This window comes from Thermobia domestica, chromosome 5 (assembly GCF_964235325.1).
Source record: "Thermobia domestica chromosome 5, izTheDome1.hap1.1, whole genome shotgun sequence".
Classification (NCBI taxonomy): Eukaryota; Metazoa; Arthropoda; class Insecta; order Zygentoma; family Lepismatidae; genus Thermobia; species Thermobia domestica.
The window spans coordinates 197,190,999-197,214,453 of record NC_137458.1 but is presented as its reverse complement, the minus strand read 5'-3'; the positions used below and the strand labels follow the sequence as shown (position 1 = coordinate 197,214,453).

The window sequence follows — 23,455 nt, the reverse complement described above, 5'->3', positions numbered from 1 at the left end:
CGAAGCGCATCGATTCCAAAAATAGGCAATTATGTGCAACGTAAATTAAATGGAGAATTCAACGTTATTTTATTACTAGAAATCTTTTTGATAAATTTTGTTGTGAGTCAGTCCCACACGAAGACCATAACAAACCCTTTTTAATGAGACATGATTCACCTCTATCTTCAAAGCGCATCAATTGCATAATGAGGCAATTATGTGCTACGTAAAGCCAAAGAAGAGTCCAACATATTTTTATTACTAAAAACCTCTTCGATAAATTTTGTTGTGTCAGCCCACAGAAAGACCATCACAAATACTTTTTAACGAGACATGACTCACCTCTATCTTCGGAGCGCATCGATTTCAAGTCAGTTTATTTGCAAGCCTGTAACTGCGTACTGCATTAGACACGGCGCAAGTTAACTTTGCACTTTGAAACCAATCCGAGCGAGTAAGATGAAAATGAGAAGAAATGGTTGATACTATGCACGCGCAAGATCTGTTGCCAACCGCGATTATCCAAACTTATCAGTAGTAGATCCTAAATCGTTTATTTTTTTTAATGTTTATTACTCAATGTTTTTACCCTTTGCATAGCATCACGATTTAAAAAGAACAGCGAAGGCTGTAGGGGTATCGTTACGGACAATCAAAAATATTAAAAAAGAAGGGCAGACAGTTGAAGCTAAGAAAAATTGTTTTGAAATTCCGAATAAAATCCGGCGTTGTCAGAAACCTGTGGTTGGGGTAGATGAGTTTGACAATGATGCTATTCGGAGAACAATTTACGACTTTTATAAAACGGAACACAGAGTTCGTACTGTTTCGACACTGAGGGAAAAGCTTTTAGAATCAATAGGTTTTCAGGGTGGGTGCACAAGCCTTAGAAAAATTCTAAAAGATCTTGGGTTTCGGTGGAGAAAGACTAAAACTAACAGAACCGTACTTCTCGAATCTCAAGAAATTCGAGAAAAAAGAATTTCCTACTTGAGACGTATAAAGGAATATCGAAACCAAGCGCGAAAAATAGTTTATGTAGACGAATCATACATATTATCATCTCACGTTTCAAACAAATCTTGGACCGACGACAGCTCTCACGGTCTATTACCACCAGTCTCTCGGAGTCAGAGGTTAATTATGATTCATGCAGGAGAGGGAAATGGGTTTGTACCCAATGCATTATTAATGTAGAAAGCAAGTCAGTCTACAGGTGACTACCACAACCAAATGAACCAAGAGAATTATGAAAAGTGGGTTACAGATAAATTAGTACCAAATCTCCCTCACAATTCTGTCGTGGTTTGTGATAATGCATCCTATCACAACTTGATTTTGAAAAAAGTACCTACCTCTGGTTCGACTAAGGAACAAATGATGCAGTGGCTGACAGAGAAGAACATTTCTTTTGATTGTAATATGTTGAAATCGGAACTGTATAGTTTAATCCAATCACATAAATCTAGATTTTAAAAGTTTGCAATAGACGAAATTTTCAAACGCCATGGATACTCTGTGCTTCGTCTACCTCCCTACCATCCGGAACTGAATCCAATTGAAAAAATTTGGTCTTTGGTGAAAGGATGGGTTGCGTCACGAAACACAGCTTTCAAAATTAATGTTCAAATTAGGTTCTAGTTAGCCGGCCAAGCCCTGGAAATGTCAATAGAAAATGAACCGATGGCATTTGCGTGTTAGCAACAGGCATGCACCGTAGAGTCAAAGTACATAGGCCTCTTTAACACGCCTTGCCGGATGCCAGGCTGAATTTTGGGAGGAAAGTACCCAAAATGGCGGAAACAAAATGGCGAACTCCAAATTCTTATCCTACACAAAACTTCCTTATTTTGCGGTGGATCTTCAATATTTTGACACCAAACCTAGGGTTTTCGGGGGCGAGCTATTCGCTCATACCACTGTTTCCTCTCTGTAGGTTTTCAAAATGGCGGAAAACAAGATGGTGGACGCGATACTCGTAAAAAAAATCATTTCTCTTTAATGTATTTTTAATATTGTCCTGTGAAATATCATCTTTTATACGCAGGAAGCGTGTTTCTACAAACTATTTAATTCTGAATATCTTTAAAATGGCGGAAAACAAAATGGTTGAATAATAATAATAATAATAATAATAATAATAATAATAATAATAATAATAATAATAATAATAATAATAATAATAATAATAATAATAATAATAATGTAATACCCATAGTTCGGATGGGACCTCTATACTAGAAGAAGACGGACTCTATAAGTTCTCTGGCGTTAATCCGACCCTGAACATAGTTGTAGTTTGTGTCCTCTCGTAATTAATAGTACCTAAGTAATTATTAAATATATTAATTAATATAATTAATATAACTTAATTAATTTAGAAATACAATTCTTGTTAAAATGCCACTTTTCGACGATCAAGAGTTATTATTTTATTTGCTCAACCGATTTCACTATATTCACCTAAAAAATATAGCCTATAAATTGATATATTTTGCTTATATATCATCAAAGGGATCCGATTTTTCTCGACTAAATATGATCATTTACAATTCATTCATATATGCTTTATTTGTTAAAGCAAAAAACATGGTTTTGTTAAAAGAAAGAGCACTCCTGAATATCGTTTGTAACTGTTGGAATATATTTGGGTAACTTCTTCATGTAATTTGTACTGCATATTATAGTATATTGTACACATTGAGATTATATTCTAGGTAGTGAAAATGGAATTAGCTCCTGTAGTTGTGCTTACGACAAACTCGTCAGGGCATATATGCCTCTTTTGTAAGAAGAGTACTGCCGGACTGAGAGCCCCATCAGATCAGGGGAAGAAAAGAGTTTGTTTTGTTGCTCGTGAGCGAACTGCATTAAGAGATACATCTTACCCCGAAGTGCTCAGTGAGATAGTAGGATTCACAGATGAAGAATGGGAACAAACTGACTGGAAGTGGCATAAAAATTGCTACTCACAGTTCACAAGCGAAAGTCATATATCTCGGTTGCGAAAGGGACGAACATGTAGTGGAGAAGGACAATTGGCCTACGGGAGTGAGTCTTCGGGAATAAGAGTCACTCGTAGTATACCAACTACAGCCATAGACTGGAAACTGTATGTTTTGTCAGTTAAGAAAGGACGAAAATGAAGTGTATGACAAGAAAGGAAGTGAGAAACGGAAGAAAAGTAGTACTAAACTCTAGAATGTTTCAACACTGGAAATGTCAGAATATGTCATTGCTCTATCACAATCTGACACTGTTATGAGAGTTCGCGTTAGATCTCTTGGATCTGACTTAATCGCCAAAGAAGGAAAATACCATATCTCTTGCTGGGTACAATTTCAAAGACAAGTTTCCAGCTCAAATCAGGAGGAAAACGTTTGTACGGACAAACATCTTGACGAAATATGTGCTTTTCTTATAAAGGGTTTGTCGGAAGGGAAGGTTTATAGTCTGAATGACGTATGAGAGACCTGTGCATCATTATGCCAGGCATCCAGGATTGTAATACCTCCTAAATATTGTTCTCGCAGATACACTTTCTATGAAGATGTACAGAAAAGAATTCGTTCGGCTGGAAGCATAGTCAGACCTCTTGACCCAAACTCACATGCACTTCTTTACCAAAGTAAATTAAAATCTGTTGCTATTGCCCAGTCAGATGAGAATTATGAAGAGTCTGCGTGTTTCGTTCCAATGAGCCAACCTTCAGAGTTACAAGAGTTAGTGCAAGTTGCTTTGGGTATTCGAGCAGAGTTGAACAAAATGCCAGGCCATGACGCAGGATGGAATCGAATAAACATATATTCTGCAGCAAAAGTTATTCCAAAGAGTCTTCATTTGTTTTTGAGTGTTGTTTTCGGTGGGACAAGTGTTTTAGAGTTGGAAGAACATGAAGAAGGCAATGATAACATGCAAAGAAAAGTTTTATCCATCTGCCAGGACATAGTTTTTGTTGCATCCAACGGCAGGAAACTAACACCGAAACATATAAGACTAGGCTTAACTCTGCACCAAGCAACGCGGTCCGAAAAGCTGGTTGACTTATTTCACTCGGCAGGACATGTTGTAGGCATTGATACTATTCGTCGAATTGATAGCTCCATTGCAAATGAAATTTTGGAAAAGTTTGAAAGGAATGCAACATCTACATTCCACAAGGTATCAAGCAATATGCACCAGGATGACTTATTGTTGGATCTTTCGACAACATAGATGTACTGGAGGAAACGATTGATGGTAAGAATACGTTTCACTGCACGCAAATAGTCCTCTGGCAACGTGGTATAACTTTAAGAAAGTCAACATATGATAAAAACATTACCACAGACAAAACACCTTCGGTCCGGCTACTTCGAAAAAATCACGAACTTGATAAAACGACAAGTGATATTAAAAGTAGACCAAAGCCTCTTCTCACAGCTATGCCTGACGTTGAAAGTTTCTTTGGTGATCATACTTGTAGAAGTTAGGTACGGTCAATAGATTTAACTTGGCTTATTTCAAGATTATATAAACTTGATATCCAGTATGTACTTCTGTTGGCTGGGTTTAACGAAACGTGCGATTCAAGCGATTCCGAGATAACGTCTGTTGGTATGATGCCCATCCTTCAAGCTCCATCTGATGATAATGACACAGTATTTACAGTTCATAATCGCTTTCAGGCTATTTCACAGAAACTTGGTCAAAAGTACACAGCTATAGTAGCTGACTTGCCCTTGTACAGCAGAGCCATGGAACTTATTTGGAAGATGCCTGACAAGTTTAAAGATATGTTAATGCTCATGGGGCCTCTGCATATAATGTTCAACTTTCTGCGAGCAATTGGCCAACACTGTGGAATATCGGGATTGGATGACATTTGGCTCGAAGCCTACTGGCTCAGAATTCAATGCCTTCTGTAATGGAAGGGAGAGAATACTACAGAGCTGTGAGGTCACATCTGCTGACATACGAAGCTCTTTTTCGAGGCAAATGGGGTTACTTCGTTGAGTGGTTACTTTTGCACAACCTGGTTGAAGATGATGAAAGCACAAAAGACCTAGCTACTTCAGTTCAGAAATTGTTCCACATGAAAACTAAGATGGAGAGTGACATTATTCGCGAAAAGGTTATAGATCTTAATCATAGGCTAAATGAGTTGGAAATTCCTCGCTATCTGAAGGAATTTGAAGATATATCTAAGTCGGATCCAAATTTCGAATTCTGGAACACCTACATGCAACTAGTAGAGATTCTTCTTGACTTCATTAGGGCTCATTGAGAGGGTAACTGGAAGCTACAAGTTGAGACACTAGAAGAAATTGTGCCATGGCTAAGTGTATATGACCATACTCATTATACCAGATGGCTCCAATTTACTTGGCTCAGTTGAAAACACTAGATCAAACATTTCCGGAAGTATACCATGAATTCATCAAAGGCAATTTTGTCGCCAAACGGACAAAAAATGCTTTCAATCAAGTACCGTTTGACCAAACTACCGAGAGGATTAACAAATTATGTAAATTAGCAAACGGTGTCATTGGTATCACACGAACTGACACGGCAAGAGATAGGTTTTGCATAACCTGGACTGAAAGATCTCGCATTTCGGACGAAACAAGGGAAATGTTTGGTATGAAGTTGATGATTCTATCACAACGCGCAAAGACTCTCAAGTCTCAAGATTACACCGCGATGAGGAAGATGTTCAAAGTCTAGCTGAACAGTTTAACAGATTTAACATGTTCTCTATGTGTAAGATAGTTCCGCATCCTCCGGAGCGTGCAGATGAAGGAAATGTTATTGACTCACAAATGCTGGTTAGTTTATCGACAAATGACATAGCATCACCTGAAGTTCAGGAACATCTCTTGTCTGCAAAACAGCGAGGGGAAAATCTGGTGAAAACATTCTTGATAGAGAGGCTAATAAAACAAACAGTGCCATTCTTTACGACTATAAAGAGACAGAACTCTCTGACATTTGCATCACTGTACAAAGTAGTTGTTACCACTCCACAAAATGAAATCAATAAAGTTTGACAGACAGCTGATACAACGTTTATTCTGTGCACAACAAGCAGGACGGGAAGTGCAACTGGAGGATATCCTTTCACATGAACTATCACCCGTTCCACTTTGCTTGGCAAAGAACGATGGATCGATGAACTTCGCCACCAAGTCGACTTTGATAGACATAATAACAATAAACATTTCAGCCACAACACCAGTTTTTGATATTTCTACTTGTTTAATCATAGATGGTCATGCTTTGATGCATTGTGTTGGCAAACCTTCAGACTGCAAGACATTCAACGATTATGGAAAAAAATTCAGCTATAGTTTTCTCGTACGTATTTCCAGAGGCTAAAAGAATTGTAATAACGTTTGACAGTTACCGACCATGCTCGATTAAGAATCACACTAGAAGGAAAAGAGATGATAAAAGAAAAAGACCTATAAGAAAAATCATTGGCGATGGGAACACTCCACTTCCAGTTTCATGGGATGAGTATGTTGGTCTCAACAGCAGCAAGACTGACCTTGCATCCTTTCTTGCAAACCAATTACTTCAACTAGCATGTCAACACTTGCCAGAAAGCTGCGAATTGATAACTTGTGCTTCTCCTGATAAAGTTATCTCAAATTTGAAAGGGGAACTAAGGCATCTAGTGTATAATTACAAGGAAGCAGACACACTAATGATACTGCATGCACAAGAAGCTATTCGAGATAGTGAAATTGAACAGGTGATAGTGATGAGCAGGGACACTGATGTATTAGTTAAGTTAATTCATTTCTTCGGTGAATTCTCCAAGAAGGTTTGGTTGGCGGGAGGAACATCCAGAAATCGGAAATTCTTCAATATCAATGCTATTTCTGCGAATCTGAACAAGACTGTGAGGAAAAATCTGGTGGGTTTTCATTCAGTAACGGGCTGCGATACGACGTCATCCTTTACCGGCCATGGAAAAAAGAGCTCCTGGAAAATATTCATTCAGTACCCACATCTCCTAGAAGGTGTCGGACGTTATGGATCAATAGAAGGCGTGGAGGAATTCGTCTGTAGACTTTACTCTGCATCCGATCCATTTGGAGGTATCGACCGTGTTCGATACGAACGCTTTCTAGAAGGCAAGAAACAGTTGGAACATCTTCCACCTACAAAAGATGCTCTTAAACTTCATTTTATTCGGTCAAACTATCAGGCTAAAATATCAGGTTGCAGGCAAATACTGCCATCATGGATATTGAGAATCTCGAGGAAACTGGAGGATGGAGAAAAGATTATTCTAATCTCAAGGTTGTTTGGACAACTAAATCAGCAGTCCCACAGGTATGCGTAGTTCTGGTTTCGTGCGGATGTAAGAAAAAGTGTCATCTGCCGTCTTGCAAATCCAGGCGTTCAACTCCACCACAACTATGCTTGCCTACATGCGGGTGCAATGGTATTGGTTGTCTTAATCCAACGGGCAAGGATTAATAATAACAAGGAAATTTGCTTCACATCGTATTGCATCTAAAAAACTTGTCTGTTGCGATCACATGAAGCGGTAAGTGGACATATAATTTCTACAAAAATTGTTCTTGTTTCTGTACTTTAGTCAATATTGTTCTGATATTACCAAACTGTATAAGAGTCATCCGAGAATGTTACTGCTATGACAAATTCAAACAAAAGTGCATAAATTGATTTAAAACCTTGTGTGTAAAAACGCTGTGTCTCCTCTTAATCCATAATTTTACGATTTTTTCTTTCATTGAAGAAGCAAGACGTTTCAAGTGTTCATCCGAAAATGGTCATCGATGACGAAGGTTTAAGTTTTCACTATATATATATATATATATATATATATATATATATATATATATATATATATATATATATATATATATATATATATATATATATATATATATATATATATATAAGGTTTAATATAATGAGTGTTTTTGCGTGAAAGAGAGAGAGAAAGATTTAAGGATGGAAGATATCTCACCCCACTTTGAAACACTTGGAATTAAATTCGATTCTTGAATCACCACGAAACCTCGTTTAATACTATAGAAAGTTGATCGGAAAGCGAACAGTAGAATTTTATGCCCGCCATTCTATTCCTCAACATTTTTGAAAACTCTTAGAGTGTAACAAATTAGTTAAACTTAAGAATTGACTCCAATACAAAATATTGAAAAATACACTGGTAAGTAGGGCATTTCCCTGCAGATTACGAATGTCTTGTCAGCCGTTTTGATTTGTGTTCCCGTCAAAATTCAGCCTGGCATCCGGCAAGGTATGTTACAGGGACCTCAGTGGATGCCTCCGTCTAATTCAATTCTTTGGAATCACACGATAAAATAAAAATGAAGAGAAATGTACAATATAGAAAATCGGAAGTTTTGAAAACATGTCAGACTATAAAACTTAAGACGGGTCTTTATGCATACACATTACTATTCAACCATCCTGTTTTCCGCCATTTTAAAGATATTCAGAATTAAATAGTTTGTAGAAACAAGCTTCCTGCGGATAAAAGGTGATATTTCACATGACAATATTAAAAATAATTAAAGAGAAATGATTTTTTTTACATGTATAGCGTCCACCATCTTGTTTTCCGCCATTTTGAAAACCTACAGAGAGGAAACAGTGATATGAGCGGGATACAGACAAAATCTCGCGGCCGAAACATTGCCGCCCAAAATCCTGCCGGCCAAAACCTCGCCGCCCAAAATCTCGCGTGGCCAAAACCTCGCCGCCGAAAACCTCGCGGGACAAAATCTCGCCGCCCAAAACCTCGCGGGACAAAATCTCGCCGGGCCAAAAGCTCGTCACCCAAAACATCGCCGGGCCAAAACCTCGTCACCCAAAACATCGGCGCCCAAAATCTCGCCGGGCCAAAACCTTGTCACCCAAAACATCGCGAGGCCAAAACCTCGCCGCCAAAACTTCGTCGGCCAAAATATCAATTGCAGCTTAAAAAAAATTTAGTGAAGTATAACAATATCAAAGTAGTATAAAAAAATTAAAAAAAAAAGGAAGGAAGATTTTAGTGTGGTGAGAGTAGGGGCGCAGAATTCTACTTTGCCCCGGGCGCCGAAATCTCTAGCTACGTCTCTCTCTCTCTCTCTCTCTTCTCTCTCTCTCTCTCTCTCTCTCTCTCTCTCTATATATATATATATATATATATATATATATATATATATATATATATATATATATCCCTTTCCTCCTCCCTTTTGTTGTGCCGACAAAGTGAAATTATAAAAGACATGCCAGGCTTGAACCTCATCTATGTTGAAAATTTGATTGAGATCGGTAGGATGGCTCAAGAGGTATAATGTAACAAACATAGTCATTTAATTTTTCTATATATAGATTACCAAACCATGCATTGGAATTTTTCTTGTCATTATTTTAATGTAATTATGTGTTATTACTAAATATATACATATAGTAATATATAGAACATTCTACATTGAAGAAATCGTCGTGAAGAGGTTTTATCCTGACATTTCTTCCCAGGCGGCGACACTACGTCTCGCTTAATTTAGACCAGGCGAGATTATGTGTCGCGAGGTCATTACAACGAGGTTTTGGTCAGGCAAGATTTTGGGTATGGCGATATTTTGGGGCGCGAGGTTTTGAAAGACGAGGTTTTGGCCCGGTGAGATTTTGGCTCGCGAGGTTTTGGGTGGCAAGGTTTTGGCCAGGTGGGGTTTTGGCCCCGCGAGATTTTGGCCCGCGACGTTTTGGGCGGCGAGGTTTTAGGAGCGAGGTTTTGGTCCGCGAGATTTTGCACCCAAACCGGTATGAGCGAATAGCTCGCCCCCGAAAACCCTAGGTTTGGTGTCAAAATATTGAAGATCCACCGCAAAAAAAGAAGTTTTTGTGTAGGATAAGAATTTGGAGTCCGTCATTTTGTTTACGCCATTTTGGGTACTTTCCTCCCAAAATTCAGCCTGGCATCCGGCAAGGCGTGTTACAGGGGCCTATCTACTATGACTCTACGGTGGATGCCTGTTGCCATGCAAATCCCATCGGTTGACAAGTACCGATAAAGTGGCCGGCTGACTATTCGGGCAAATCGGGAGGAACGCATGGATGTCAGTTTGTAATCACGTGACGCAAATTGAAACTCAGTATTGGGAAGCAGAAGGAATAATGAATGAAATTACTGAGAGGGTCGTTATCAGTCTCGGTGGTGTCCATAGTGATAGCAACAGTGATTCAGAAGAGAATACTGACGGTGACTTATACGGAATAGAAGAAATGTAGGTGAGTGTTTCCTTTATGTACGCATACACATAGATGAAAAAAATATTTGACATTTCATTTTATTTGTGGAATGCAACGTCTATTATTAATAGTAATGATCTAGATATACATAGATGAAAACATACAACGTACAAGTTATGAATAATACCTCACATTTCTAGATTCATGGCGAATATTTATTTCAGTTGGCAACGCTGATAACTTCACTTTTCTGCCTCCTAAAACACGGTCAGATGGGAGCCAAATCGCGAACAGCATTACCTATCTCAAGTGCAGAGTTGTTGTGCGCCGTGTCTACAAATATTGAAATTTCACCTTATGAATACGTTCTATCCAACTTATTTCCACTACTTCACGCCTTTCCTTTCCCCCTTTTAACTCAAGTTGCCTAAAATTCAAAATTCAAATTCAAATTCGGAATCTTTGAGGGGCCCTACTGACGAACGAACCTCATGAAAAAAGACGAAATAATTAACTCCGGGTGTTTGAAAAATCGGGGACATTATTATGTATATACGTACTTTCAATGTATTTATATAAATTGCTTACGTCTATGATTCATAATTAGCTAAATTATTTATCCTAGTTCTTATTACTACAGTAATGAAGAAACATAACTTACACTAAAATTTACTTAATGTCATGCGAAATATATATAAGGAATCACCTCCCAAAGTTTGTCGGTGGAGTTACCTACCACCCTACCACCTAAAGGAACTAGTATACGCTCTATCTAAATATCCGTGTTCTATCGTGGTCCGTTATCGGTGGAACGAACAGTAAAAAAGGAAATTGAGGTATAGGGATGCTCTTTTAAGTACTAATGGCGCGTTCGTTTCGCCAATAACGGAGGATGTTGAAACATGGATATTTAGATTGATCGCATACTAGTTCCTGTGTAATTCCTTAAACCGCTTGGGATAGGTCCTATAGTTTCTAAGGCAGGGCGTTTCGAAACATGAGTTTTCGAATTTTCGGCGGTTCATAACTCTGAAAGGAGACGTTTTTCGACCTATGTTTATCAGAACTCTTTTCATTTCATATAAGGTGTACCGCCCCAGAGGACCCTAATCCCTGGAAAGAAACGGCTAAGTTCAACGCTCAGTGCCCGAGCACCGAGTTAATGATTGAATAAAAGGGGTCGCCACCTGTGAACTAATGAGAACACAGGAATAAATAAAAAAAAATCAACATGAAAGAAAATCAGGCAAACTGATTGAATCGAAAACAAACTTAAATGAAAAACAACGACAAACGGATCTGACATAAGCGAGACTGTTACCTGAATACTCTACGAATACCCAGAAAACAGCCCTTTTCTTGTGTTGTAAGATTCATACTTGCAAATAACCTGAAACTCCAATAATCAAGAACACTTTTGCTGGGTTTGGCTTTTCTAAATAGTAAAGAATGGGATTACTGGGAGTTAAAGTTTTATTTAACTATATTGCTTAACACATGAAACATCTTGTAAACAAAGGTGTGCGTATGAGCACTATTACACCATTCACTTGCATAAACTAAAAGAAAAATGATATTGTTATTGATCTCATATGCTTATGAACGGAAACAATTATAGTGATTAATAAGAACACAAGATATACTGACTCGATGACATAAATACATATGGGAAACACAAATGAGACAATAACACACACTGATTATGTTAATTAAATTACCATTTTCCTTGTGTATATTTATGAAAGCTAGCTTGAGTACTCTTTCGTTATGAACCACGACTAGTCGGGTGAACAAGACTTAAATATAGCGATTTACTCCTTTGACTCGTAATATATGTTTTACTTAATAAAGGTGAGTGAATTAAACTTGGTAGACTTGAAAAAGACATCATGCGTTGACAACTCTTCACATTAATGTGCATATATAAATCAGTATTTAGAACTCGGAGACGCAGTAAAGGGACGACAAATGAAATAACTTATCAAATTAAAATGAGATAAGAACCCATGTAATCTATATTATAAATGGTAATTCTTTATCAATTCAAGAATGTGGCTGGGATACCCTGCTGAGAAATTAAGAAAGAAGAACTTGAGAGAGACTAATATGAGCTCTCACAATAACTTAAGTTAACCACGGAACCAGCTAACAACAATACGAGAGGACAAGTGAGGCACCAACCTGTGCTAGAGGGAGACACAAACTTTAAATCACTGAGACATACTTATTGCTTGAAAATAGAGACATCGGAGGAAACTAGAAATTCCACTGTACTATCATACGTACTATGTATTCATGAAGCGTTAAAGCTTGCTGCTGCTTAATGCTAATTGGCCATAATTATCTGCACTAGAGATACATTTGTATCTTGTATAAAGGACCTAAATAGGATACAGACAATACCTAATACACAAAACACTGAACCTGTCAGCGAATCAATTATAGCATCCGTACAAAGCGGAGAAACACGCCTACTGCGAGGGTAGGCTTTTGGCAGAAGATGGGTACTTACCCTGGCATATAAACATAGATAAGGCATGATTTAATCTCACTTTGGACATGCACACGATCATAAGCACATTGCAGACAAGAGCTTCACAGATAAATAAGCACTCTAAGAAAATAAAATAATAAGCACTAAACACACACTAGGAAATCACTCGTTCGCGTTGCTGTACCAGACCGACCAAATAATAGAACTGCTGGTAAATTTGGTATCTCCTCACTGATGGGCATTTGCTGAGTCCTCTGATAAATCCGGTTCCCACTGCGAAGTAACCTTGCAGGGCTGAGAAAAGCAGGTGTGCTACCAACATTCTGGACTATACAAGATGGTTCTCGTGATATTACCACCATGCAGTAAGGTTCTTGTAGATCAATATTCACACCCGGTATGAGCTGAAGCACCAATGCACAATAGGGTGGAGTGAAATAGTGGTCAAAATTTTTTTTTGAATTAATTTTTCTAATAGGGCGGAAAAGTTGCCTTACCATTAGAGTACTGTGTCGCAAAAATATTAGTCTCGTTAATTAATTCCTTTGGGTGCCACATGGGGCTTGAAATTTGGCTGAAATCCAATATTTTTAACCGCATTGGTAAAAGGGACAAAATTATTTTTTTCTGTATTAATTTTTCTAATAGGGCGGAAAAGTTGCCTTACCATTAGAGTACTGTGCCACTGAAATATTACTCTCCTGAGTCATTTCCTTTGGGTGCTATACGGACTTGAAGTTTGGCTGAAATATGTATTCTTAACAGTATTGTGAAATGAGGCATTTTTTTTCTGTACGGGAAAGTTGTTATACAACAGTGTTGTATCACAGAACCTCACTCCGCTGAGTCAGTTCCTTTTAGTGCTATAGATATAGAGGGCTCGAAAAGTTAGTTGTAAGTACTTAAATTAGAAAAATGAAACTAAAGTATCTTGCATATATGCTATATTCGAATACAACATCTTTATAATTATTACAAATAGGGTAAATGTGCCAGGCCTCAACCACCTAACTCATTTTCTTATGGTCCTTAATCGTTTTTCACTCAATGGAACAACTTAGGAGGATGCAAGTAGCTCACATGTGTTCCTAAAACTATACTTTATTTATACTTTATCCAAAACTGAGATAACTTATACCATTTATGTAATATTAGTCGGAGAAACACCAGTAACTGATTTCTTTTAGTGTCCGACCATTTTTCGTTAATGTTCGACCGCCTACTGTTTAGTCATCGACCACTACTCGGTTAATGTGCTTTTAATTACAGTATGAAGGCTTAAGCATAACTTTACCAAACTAATAGTATCTGCAGATGTTACATCATTAGTTTTTCAGGTATCACTTCGCAGTTTCGCACAATAGTCGCTGAGATTAAGTAATTTTGTGATAGTTTTGTCAAGAAAGGGACCACCAAATTCATTTAAGGTTCAGTGGAATGCAGCATCAAACATGCTCAGGGCCGGATTTAGTATTTTGGCGCCTCTAGGCCCAATAATTTTTTCCGCTCCCTAGTCTGGTTAAAGTTACTTTCCTAAAAGCCTTTATTAAAAATTATATCAGGCCTATATGTTAATTGCTTAAACACCACTCCACGATGCAATTTTATCATTGCAAGTTTTTTTTTTTTTTTTTTGAGGAATTTACTTGGTTCTGGGCTTAACAAAATACCGTTAATGTATTAACAAAAGATTGGTGAATAACTTTGGTTTTGTTCAATTTAGCCATTTGGGCAAATAAATAAAAAAAAACTCTGTAGTAAAAAATAAGTAAATAAGTAAAAAAAAACAGCCAGTTCCCCGTGTTTGAGATCAATGTTGTAAGGAAGTTGATGCCTAATGTTGAAAAATAGTTTAACTTTACCAAAAATTATATGTTTCAATGAACTTCAAAATGAGAATGCTTTATTAGCCTGATTTTTAAAAATCAATTCAAAAAATATATTTAGTTATGGCTATTTATTTTTATTTCTAGATATTTTTTAAATTTTTTTTCTCTCGGCCGTGCGCCCCCTGGGAGCTTGCGCCCATAGGCCCGGACCTACCGGGCCTATTGGAAAATCCGGCCCTGAACATGCTTCGTCTTTTCTGGGTTGAAGGGGTATAAACCCCTCTACTAAATTCGTTTTTAATTACTAATTGTGTTGCTACCTTGTATATCACTCTTTAAATTAGTGGTGCAGAAATGATACGTGTAACATTTTACTCAGTTTCCATTTAGAACGCTCGAAAACGATTTGAACACTGATACGTCGCAGGGTTGAAGAATATGTGTGCTGTTTGGTGGAAGGCAGAAGAGTACTATAGCATGGCTGGAACAAAATTCGCTGACTTCCATTGCCAAGTGAGTCTTGTGACCGTCGATTAGCAGAAGGACTGGTTTCTTAATAGAGGGATCATTCACCCATTTTAGGAAGCCGTTTGCTATCCATTCGTAGTGTTTCACTTCACAACCAGCCGCTATCTGACCTGACCTGCCTATGAAAATCTCAGAAGAAACTGCACTGATGACGTCCTTTGGAAGATGTCTTACATACAGATATACGACCATCGGGGATACAATTTCTTCTGTTTCGGAAAAAGTCCAAAGCAGTGTTAATGTTTCTTTTTCGTTGTCCTTCACCTCGTACATATTTTCCACGCTTTGGACCCCAACGCCTTTCCTGATTTGTAACACAGTTGAAAGCTGGATTCATCAACATTAAATATTCGCTCGGAATCATTTAGAGTATCAGATTGTCCCGTTTGCTTCAAGTATTTCTCAAGGTCCTAAAACCACAAGCGAAAGTTTTCCTCGGTTAGAGCGTACCGCGCCTTGTTCAAAGTTTCAGGACACAATTTGTGGGTGTCTCCCCAAGTAAGTATAGTACCAGGTTTCACCAGCTCGATTGTCTTTGAGCGGCGTTTTGCGTTTTTCTGAATCGACAATTTTTTTAACACTGTTCAGAAGAGCGTATTACTTCTGTAGAAAGCCCTTTTGCTCACATTAAGGAGCCACTTTTCTAACCCCTCTTCTTTCTGTGTTAGGTAGGGTTCTGGATCTATTTTTCGCTTTTTGGGACTGTGACCATGAAATTTATCCATCAGCGTTACCCGAGGAACGCCATAGATTACTGATGCCTTTCGTATGGAGCGCTTTTTTCTTTTTTTTTGCGACAAGCCTCTAGAGCTTTTTATAGATCCTCGTTTGAATAAGCTGGCACCCACCCGACCGGGATAGGGTGGGGGAGAGGATGTTGGAAGTTAGACGGCCAGGGCCTATTTTGAAGATACCATCCCAGCATTTGCCTGGTGTGACTGAGGAAAAACTCGAAAGATCTCAGTCAAGATGGTCGACCGCTAGGATCGAACCGAGGACCTTCCGAATGCTAAGCCAACGCTTTACTATATTTTTTAAAGTTCGTCTCAGCCAAGACATTAAGCCTGAATGCTCCTCGAGCCGATTGGAGGTAATCCAATCCTGACAGGGACACGAACACAGAAATATCGAGGACAATTAAAAATACCCTTGCTCTTGAGAGGGATTCGAACCCTCAGTGGATTGCCTCTTCACCATTACCACTGAGCCACGGCCATTCGGTGAATATTCATGTATTAACGGTATGACTCAGCAGATGATTATACAAATGTAAATTGATAACTGAATTAGTGTTTGCATCAAGAAATTCTGCGAGAAAATACAAACGCAAAGCATGGTCGGACACAGAAAGAAACAGCTAATCTTCGACCAGTACAAATGTATTACGAAAAGTAGTGGTCGAACACTAGTAAATGTTTTCGTATTCCATTATAACTTCAGAATTGGTAACTAGGTACTCTTTTCATGCAGATGAATCGAAAGTTAGTCGTTATTGATATTTCTACAATTTTTCAGTTAACAAAGAATATTTCATAAGTCATTGTCCGACCACTACATTTTATTGATTTATTCTTCATACCTTACAGTTATTACTAAAATTTAATTACTAAAATGTGCTCTACAGTTCCATGTAACAGAATAATATGTGCATTTCTTACCTGGTGAGATAAAACTTTGGAAAAGCACGAAAAACAGGGCGCTGTCGTTCCCATTTGCAACAGATTAAAGTTGTCGAAAACTCACTGCGTCTTCCGTAGGCATACATTTGATTGGCTATTACCGAATGCATGTGCACTATATTTTGACAGTATCTTTGTGATTGGTTCAGAATAAGCAGCAATTCAATTATAACGGAAAAGCATGTTTTTTATTGGAAAATAAGCCTAATACATGGTTTTAAAGTGAAAAGTGGTCGGCAGCTAGGGGGTGGTCGAAGACTGGCACAACCACCCTATTACAGAAGTTTCGTAATATCAACTTTTTTGTTTCTTATCTTAGTTTGAAAATCAGTTGATGTTTGAATATAAGCTAAGAAAGCTTTTTAATATGATATGTGAAAAAAGATGACAAAAATACATCACTCAGTGCAAACATATGACTTAGGTTTGTGTGTAGTGTATGTTACAATAGACATCTACACACAATTTTCTAGATTAATTACAAATATAAGAAAAGTCCTGTAATGACATGAACAGGCCCGTAGCTAGGAGGGGGCTAGGGGGGCTGAGCCCCCCCTGTGGCTACCTTCAGCTCCCCCTGAAACTTCCACCAGTGTTTTAAATGCTTCTATATAAAGAAACGAGCAATGCATGGAAACATTGTTTTTGTTTTATCGTATTCAGACTTTGGCCAGAAACTAAAGTTATGAGAAATACTTTGTCGGAAGCAACATTTCATTTATTTTGCCAACTACACTCCTTCAGTATTTTTATAAAAATAAACCAGAATAAACCAGATGGTTTTGTCTTCTTATCCTGTTTCAACCCGATTGCAGTTGGTATACAAAGAACGCCGTTGTCAGGCCTGGTGGCTTGTGCCATAAATAAGTCATCTTCGAATTCAAGGAGGAAGGTTAGGGATGGAGAGTTGCTGTTGTAAAATGAGTTGGGGGGAGAAGCACCAAACGAAAAGAGAATGAGAGGAAATGTTTTGTCTTTTTCCCCATCTCGTCAATTTTCGTCGGCGTACAACAGAGGTTTGAAAATATAGATTTTTCATGGCAGTACAGTAAATCTTCTTCTACGATCCACAAGTACTTTCGTATGTAGGGTCAGTATAGTAGGCGGAGTGGCTGTTTTATTGCCCCTTCTACTGCCTCTCTTGGTGCCAGTCGGTAGCCATCAGATTTTCTTCGACATCAATAGAAAACATTTGTTCATACGCGTAGTTCGTGTCCGTGCGTTACAGAAGTCAATGTTCCGCAGTGGTGGGTGTTTATGCTTTAGTGCTGCTCGGAGATACGCATAAGTTTGTGTCTTGGTGGAAGCTGTTTGAGTTTTCAGTGCATTAATGACTAATGACTTTTATAGTAATTACGCGTCTGTTTTAACTGATTGTGTGTGCATCGTGATGTGTTTTGCGTTCTTTCTGCAAGCACAGTGAGTTTTTTTTTTTAAAAATTAAGATTTCAGTGTAAAAATGGATAAATTTATAATACGTACGAAGTCACTAGTGACCCCGTTGTTTCCGTTCCATCATCAGCGAATGACAAAAACAAGAATATCAGTACTATACCACAAGATATTTCAAAACCGGGGGAAAATATTAAACGAATAAAACTGGAATCTTATCCTCGGAATAAAGACGGACGATGCTTTCAAACGGAATGGTTTCAGAGATTTACGTGGTTGGAATATTCGCAATTCCGGGATGCTGCGTTTTGTTACGCATGCAGACAGTTTAAACCTTATGGATGTAAAGAAGTAGCCTTTACATCTAAAGGTTTTAGTAACTGGAAGGCCGCTCTTGACAAATCAAAAGCAGTTTTAATAAAACATGCCGCAACAACCACACATATCGTTGCGATGAATATGTGGGCAGAGAAACAAAAGCGCACAGCTATAGGGAAACCAGTGTCACTTTTAGTAAATCAAAGTGTACTTAAAAAAAAATCAGTATTATGTAAAGAGCATCGCGGAAATTATTCAGTTCCTAGCTGTAAATGAATTACCAATGAGAGGGACTTATAATGTTGAAGAACACGAGGAACAGAGCCTCTTCCGAAATATGTTTGAATATACACTAAGAAAGGACGAGAAACTGGCCGATTGTTACAAACAAATTCCTCAAAATGCTTCCTATTTATCTCCGGAAATCCAGAATGATATAATTCAAGTGATGACAGATACTGTTCGAGAAAATATTGTTGAGGACATTAACAGTGCAGATGTGCCATGGTTCACTCTATTGGAGGATGGAACACGTGACAAAAACAATCGAGAAAATGTGGCTATCGGTATTCGATATGTGAAGGACGGAAAAGTTCGTGAGTCTATTTTAAGCATAGAAACTCTGCCATCTCTTGGTGCCGATTCCTTAGCCGATCTCACACTTCATGTTCTTCGGGACTATGGTTTAGATTGCACAAGACTGTTGAGCCAGTGTTACGATGGGGCTTCTGTGATGAGCGGGAAGAAGGATGGAGTGCAAACAATAGTACAGCAACGACTAGGACGTGATGTTCCTTACATACATTGTTTCAATCACAGATTGCATTTAGTAGTAATTAAATGTGTGAACGATATTCCTCTTGTCAAACAACATTTTGATCAGTGAGTCATGCTTTATACTTTCCTTAAAAGAAGTAAAATTGCTGCTTTGTATGAAGGTCGGAATCTTGCTCGTCTTTTAGAACACCGTTGGTCAGGACATTTACGGGTAATACAAATAATTCGCGAGAATTATATGGAAATATTGGAGGTGCTAAAGTTGGTTAAAAACGGGAATTTTAATGGGGATGAATTAGTAGAAAGTACTGGACTTATTCTGACTGTTGGGAAATTGCAGTTCCGATTTTGTTTATTATTGATGAAAAAATACTTGAAATTCTTCATCCTGTTGATAAAATTCTCCAGTCGCATGAAGCAAGTTTAAGTACCGCACGAAATCTGGTTGATGCTGCTATGGAAACATTGAACAATATTCGAAATGATGAAACGTTTCGAGATATTGTAGGTGAAGCAAATCGCATGATAGAAGATACCCACATTGAATACCAAGATTGTCAACGCCCTTCAAGGAAAAGAAAAATAAGTACGTCACTATAGGATTTTGTTGTAGCAGAAACAACTGGTGTAGGGAATACAGAAGTTGAGTGTTTGCGACAGGTGTTCTACGAGTCGACTGATTTAGTTCTTATAGAAATTAACAGACGATTCCACAGTAACAATGCTTTGTTGGACGCAGTTGCTTCAGCAGAAAATCTCGAGCTTCCGAAAACAGACTACTTATCTTCATTAGGAATTACCATACCGTCTAAAGAAGAACTTGCTGTTGCATGGTCTTATGTTAGCAAATGTAATTCTTCTGACGCCTTCAGTGAAATCTATAAGGTTAAAATGGCTTATGAAGATACTTATGCTCTATTTGCTTCTATCCGAACATTTGCATGCAGTACCGCGTTATGTGAATCTTCGTTTTCTGTGTTGACCCACATAAATAGCCCCTGAAAGACTTTCCATGAGTCAGAAACGATTGGCCAACCTGGTGTTTCTTGCGTTTGAAAAGAAAAGAACTGCAAACATAGACATCATGAAAGTTCTGCAGAAATTCAACGCAATGAAGAATAGGCGATTGCTGCTTTTTTAAGTCAAGTAAGTAGACGCATTTTCTTTTCTTTTTTTTTTAAAGAATCTTTGAGTTTTACGGGCCACGGTTATGCCGAATAGGCTAAAGAGGACGGTGATGATTAGAATAAATGAATGAGCTAGTGGAATGAAGAAAGTGGAAGGAAACGGGAGAACCCGAGGAAACCACGCACATGGTGTTTGTCCACCACAAACTTCACTTGGCGTGAGCAGTACCATCATTTCAGATTTTGCTTGGGGGGGGCAAGACCTCTTGTTATATGTAAAATTTCGCGTTTTTCACTGATTATTACTAGTCCATTGATAAAATCTATATAAATCTCAAACTCAGGGGGAGGGCAATTGCCCCTCCCTTCCCTCCCCAAATAACGCCCCTGGGCGTGAGCTGGGATCGAACCAGCGTGAACGCTCTAACACTGAGCCACTGTCGTCTCCCTCCCTATTGTTTTATTCACAAGAAAAATAAATTGATGAATCAGCTATACATTCATTATTTGTTATTGGCTTTTACATTTAACTAAAATTTTAAACTTTTACACACACAGTACAGAATTACAGAGGAGTACAGATTGTCCAAATTGTAACTATAGTATAGCTTATTCATCTATTTTATTTCTGTATTAATTCCTTCATATGAATGCTTTATATCTTACTTCAAACATTTACATATAATTGTTTATTCAGTTGTTGAGTTGATTTTAGTTTAGCGTCCCTTTCAGCAGCGAGGCTATATGAGACGTGGACCTACTGATTAACGTGGAATCCGAACCACATGAGCTACCGCCGGGAATCGAACCCGGGTCTCCCACGCCAATGGCGCGTACGCTAACCGCTTAGCCACGTAGGAGCTCAATTGTTTATTCAGTTTTCAATGTAATTCAATTTATACAAACTCTTAGAGTTATTTTTTCTCCAAATTTGTCTTAGAAAAAAAATGCATTCATTATGTAGTGAAAAGATTCTGAAATACGCAGTGTGCAAATTACTAGGGGAATGATGGAGAAATTCCTCTCTGTTAAGCTGAATGTCTCATATAAATTTTGAATTTCCCCTTGATAATTTTCAAATGTTCACTTTATTCCCCTTGTAAAATGTTCTTTAATTCACACATTGGAAATACGGATCTATAAATGTAAAATAGATGGGAGTATGGGGGTATTTTTAAATAGCAAGCTGGTCATCTGATCTACAGTACATAATGCATTATACAGTATGTTTCACATTACTGACCTTTAATTATTTTCTGTGTAGTTTTCGATTATTTCTACTCTGAATTCTTGTTTGGGAATACAATTATCGTAAGTTAACCTTTAAACGCCAAAGGACGCATCTGCTGCGTTGGACTTTAAACCTTAACCCTTAAAAGATCCTGGCTTTTTGGGCTATTTTTAAGACTTTCAGTAAAGCAGCTACTGTATCGTCACTATTTATCCTAGGATCATGGTTCATACCTCATTCTCTTCCGAATAGAGCTGGCTTTCAAATAGTACCACTTGCATGCTCATACCATATACCAGAAGCGGGAAAAAAATGTCAAAGTGAAAATTTCGGAGGGAAAAATTTTTTTCTCGAACTTTGCCCCCCCCCCTGGACCCCCCTGTGTGATCGTAGTCATCTAAAAAATCTGATAAATAGTACTTGGTATACTGAATGTGTGTGCCAAATTTTAAGTTTCTATCTTGAATAGTAAGGGCGGGAGAATTTTTATCAAAAATTCCCACAATGCCCCAAATTACCATAAAACAATATGATCTCAGGGAAAAAATTTCCTGAGACATCTCTAATTACCCTAGGACTATAATCCGCCAATCATTCTCTTCAGAATAGAACTGTCTTTCAGGCGGTACCATTCACATGTCTCCTTCATGTATCTAAGGCGGGAAATTCCTGAAAAAAGGGATTTTTTCGGGCAAAATTTCCTTTTTTTCAACTTTTGCCCCTCTGGACTCCCCCTGTTTTTACGCAGAAATCGGAAAAAAACTTCTGGTAAATACTACTCGGTGGAATGAATGTTTGTGCAAAATTTCAATCTTCTACGTGAAAAAATAGGCCCGCCAGAAAAAATTTCCCTACCATGCCCCACTTTTACCCTATACAGAAGTATATTTGGATAAAAATTTACTGAGACGGCCCTAATTACCCTAGAATAATAATTCGACCGTCGTTCTCTTCAGAATGGAACTGCCTTTCAGACGGTATGACTCACGTGGTCCTATCATGTATGTAAGGCGGGAAAATGACGAAAAACGGGATTTTGGGGGTAAAAAAATCCCTTTTTTACCCCTTTGCCCCTCTGGTTCCCCCCCTGTTTTAGCACTGACATCGGAACAAAAAATCTGGTATACTGAATGTTTGTGCAAAATTTCGGTGGACTACTCGGTGGACTGAATGTTTGTGCAAAATTTCAATCTTCTACGTGGAAAAATAAGCCCGCCAAAAAATATTGAACATAGGCTTAGAAAATGAGAAAAGAAATTTTTGACTTATGACGTCATCCCCTCCTATGTCTGGACGCAGGACGGTCTGAAACCATACGTAATGTCTTCTACATGGCCTCTGGACTAGGGATGCGCACGAGTCGAGACATGTCTCGAATCTCGACTCGACTCGACTCGAATTCGAGTCGAGACACACTTTGTAAAATTCGAGACGAGTCGAGACAAACGTATTTCTCGACTCGAATTTTCGAGTCGAGACTTGAGTCGAGTCGAGACAGCTGGTAAAAATCTCGACTCGACTCGAATGTCTCGAAAATTTTTCTATAATTTTTAATATTATTTTGAAGAAAGTGCTCACTCAGAAACTCTCGGCACGAGAATTTCGGAAACTGCAGGACTTGTCAGGTGTTCGAGGAGTGCTGTGGGGATTGTCTTCAGCAAATGGCGAAACCAAGGGAAAAAGACGTCCAAATGTCGAGGGGTTGGGTGCCCCCACCTCATTCCAGGTGTCGAATGTCGTAGGCTGGGCAAGCTGGTAAAACAGAACAGGCGTCGAACTGCGTCGGAACTAAGATCAGAGTTTAATGCTGGGCAAAGTACAAGCGTGTCTGAACTAGTGTTGTCAAATTTCCGGAAATTTTGAACCTGTTC

At 38.3% G+C, this 23,455-nt stretch overlaps 1 protein-coding gene across 1 annotated transcript; it reads left to right on the top strand.

Moving 5' to 3' along the window:
* Positions 1–18,732: 18,732 nt before the first annotated feature.
* Positions 18,733–19,335, top strand: LOC145685348 (zinc finger protein 862-like). Its single transcript, XM_081757733.1, has one exon. The coding sequence runs from the start codon at positions 18,733–18,735 to the stop codon at positions 19,333–19,335; it is 603 nt and encodes a 200-aa protein (XP_081613859.1).
* Positions 19,336–23,455: the final 4,120 nt, after the last annotated feature.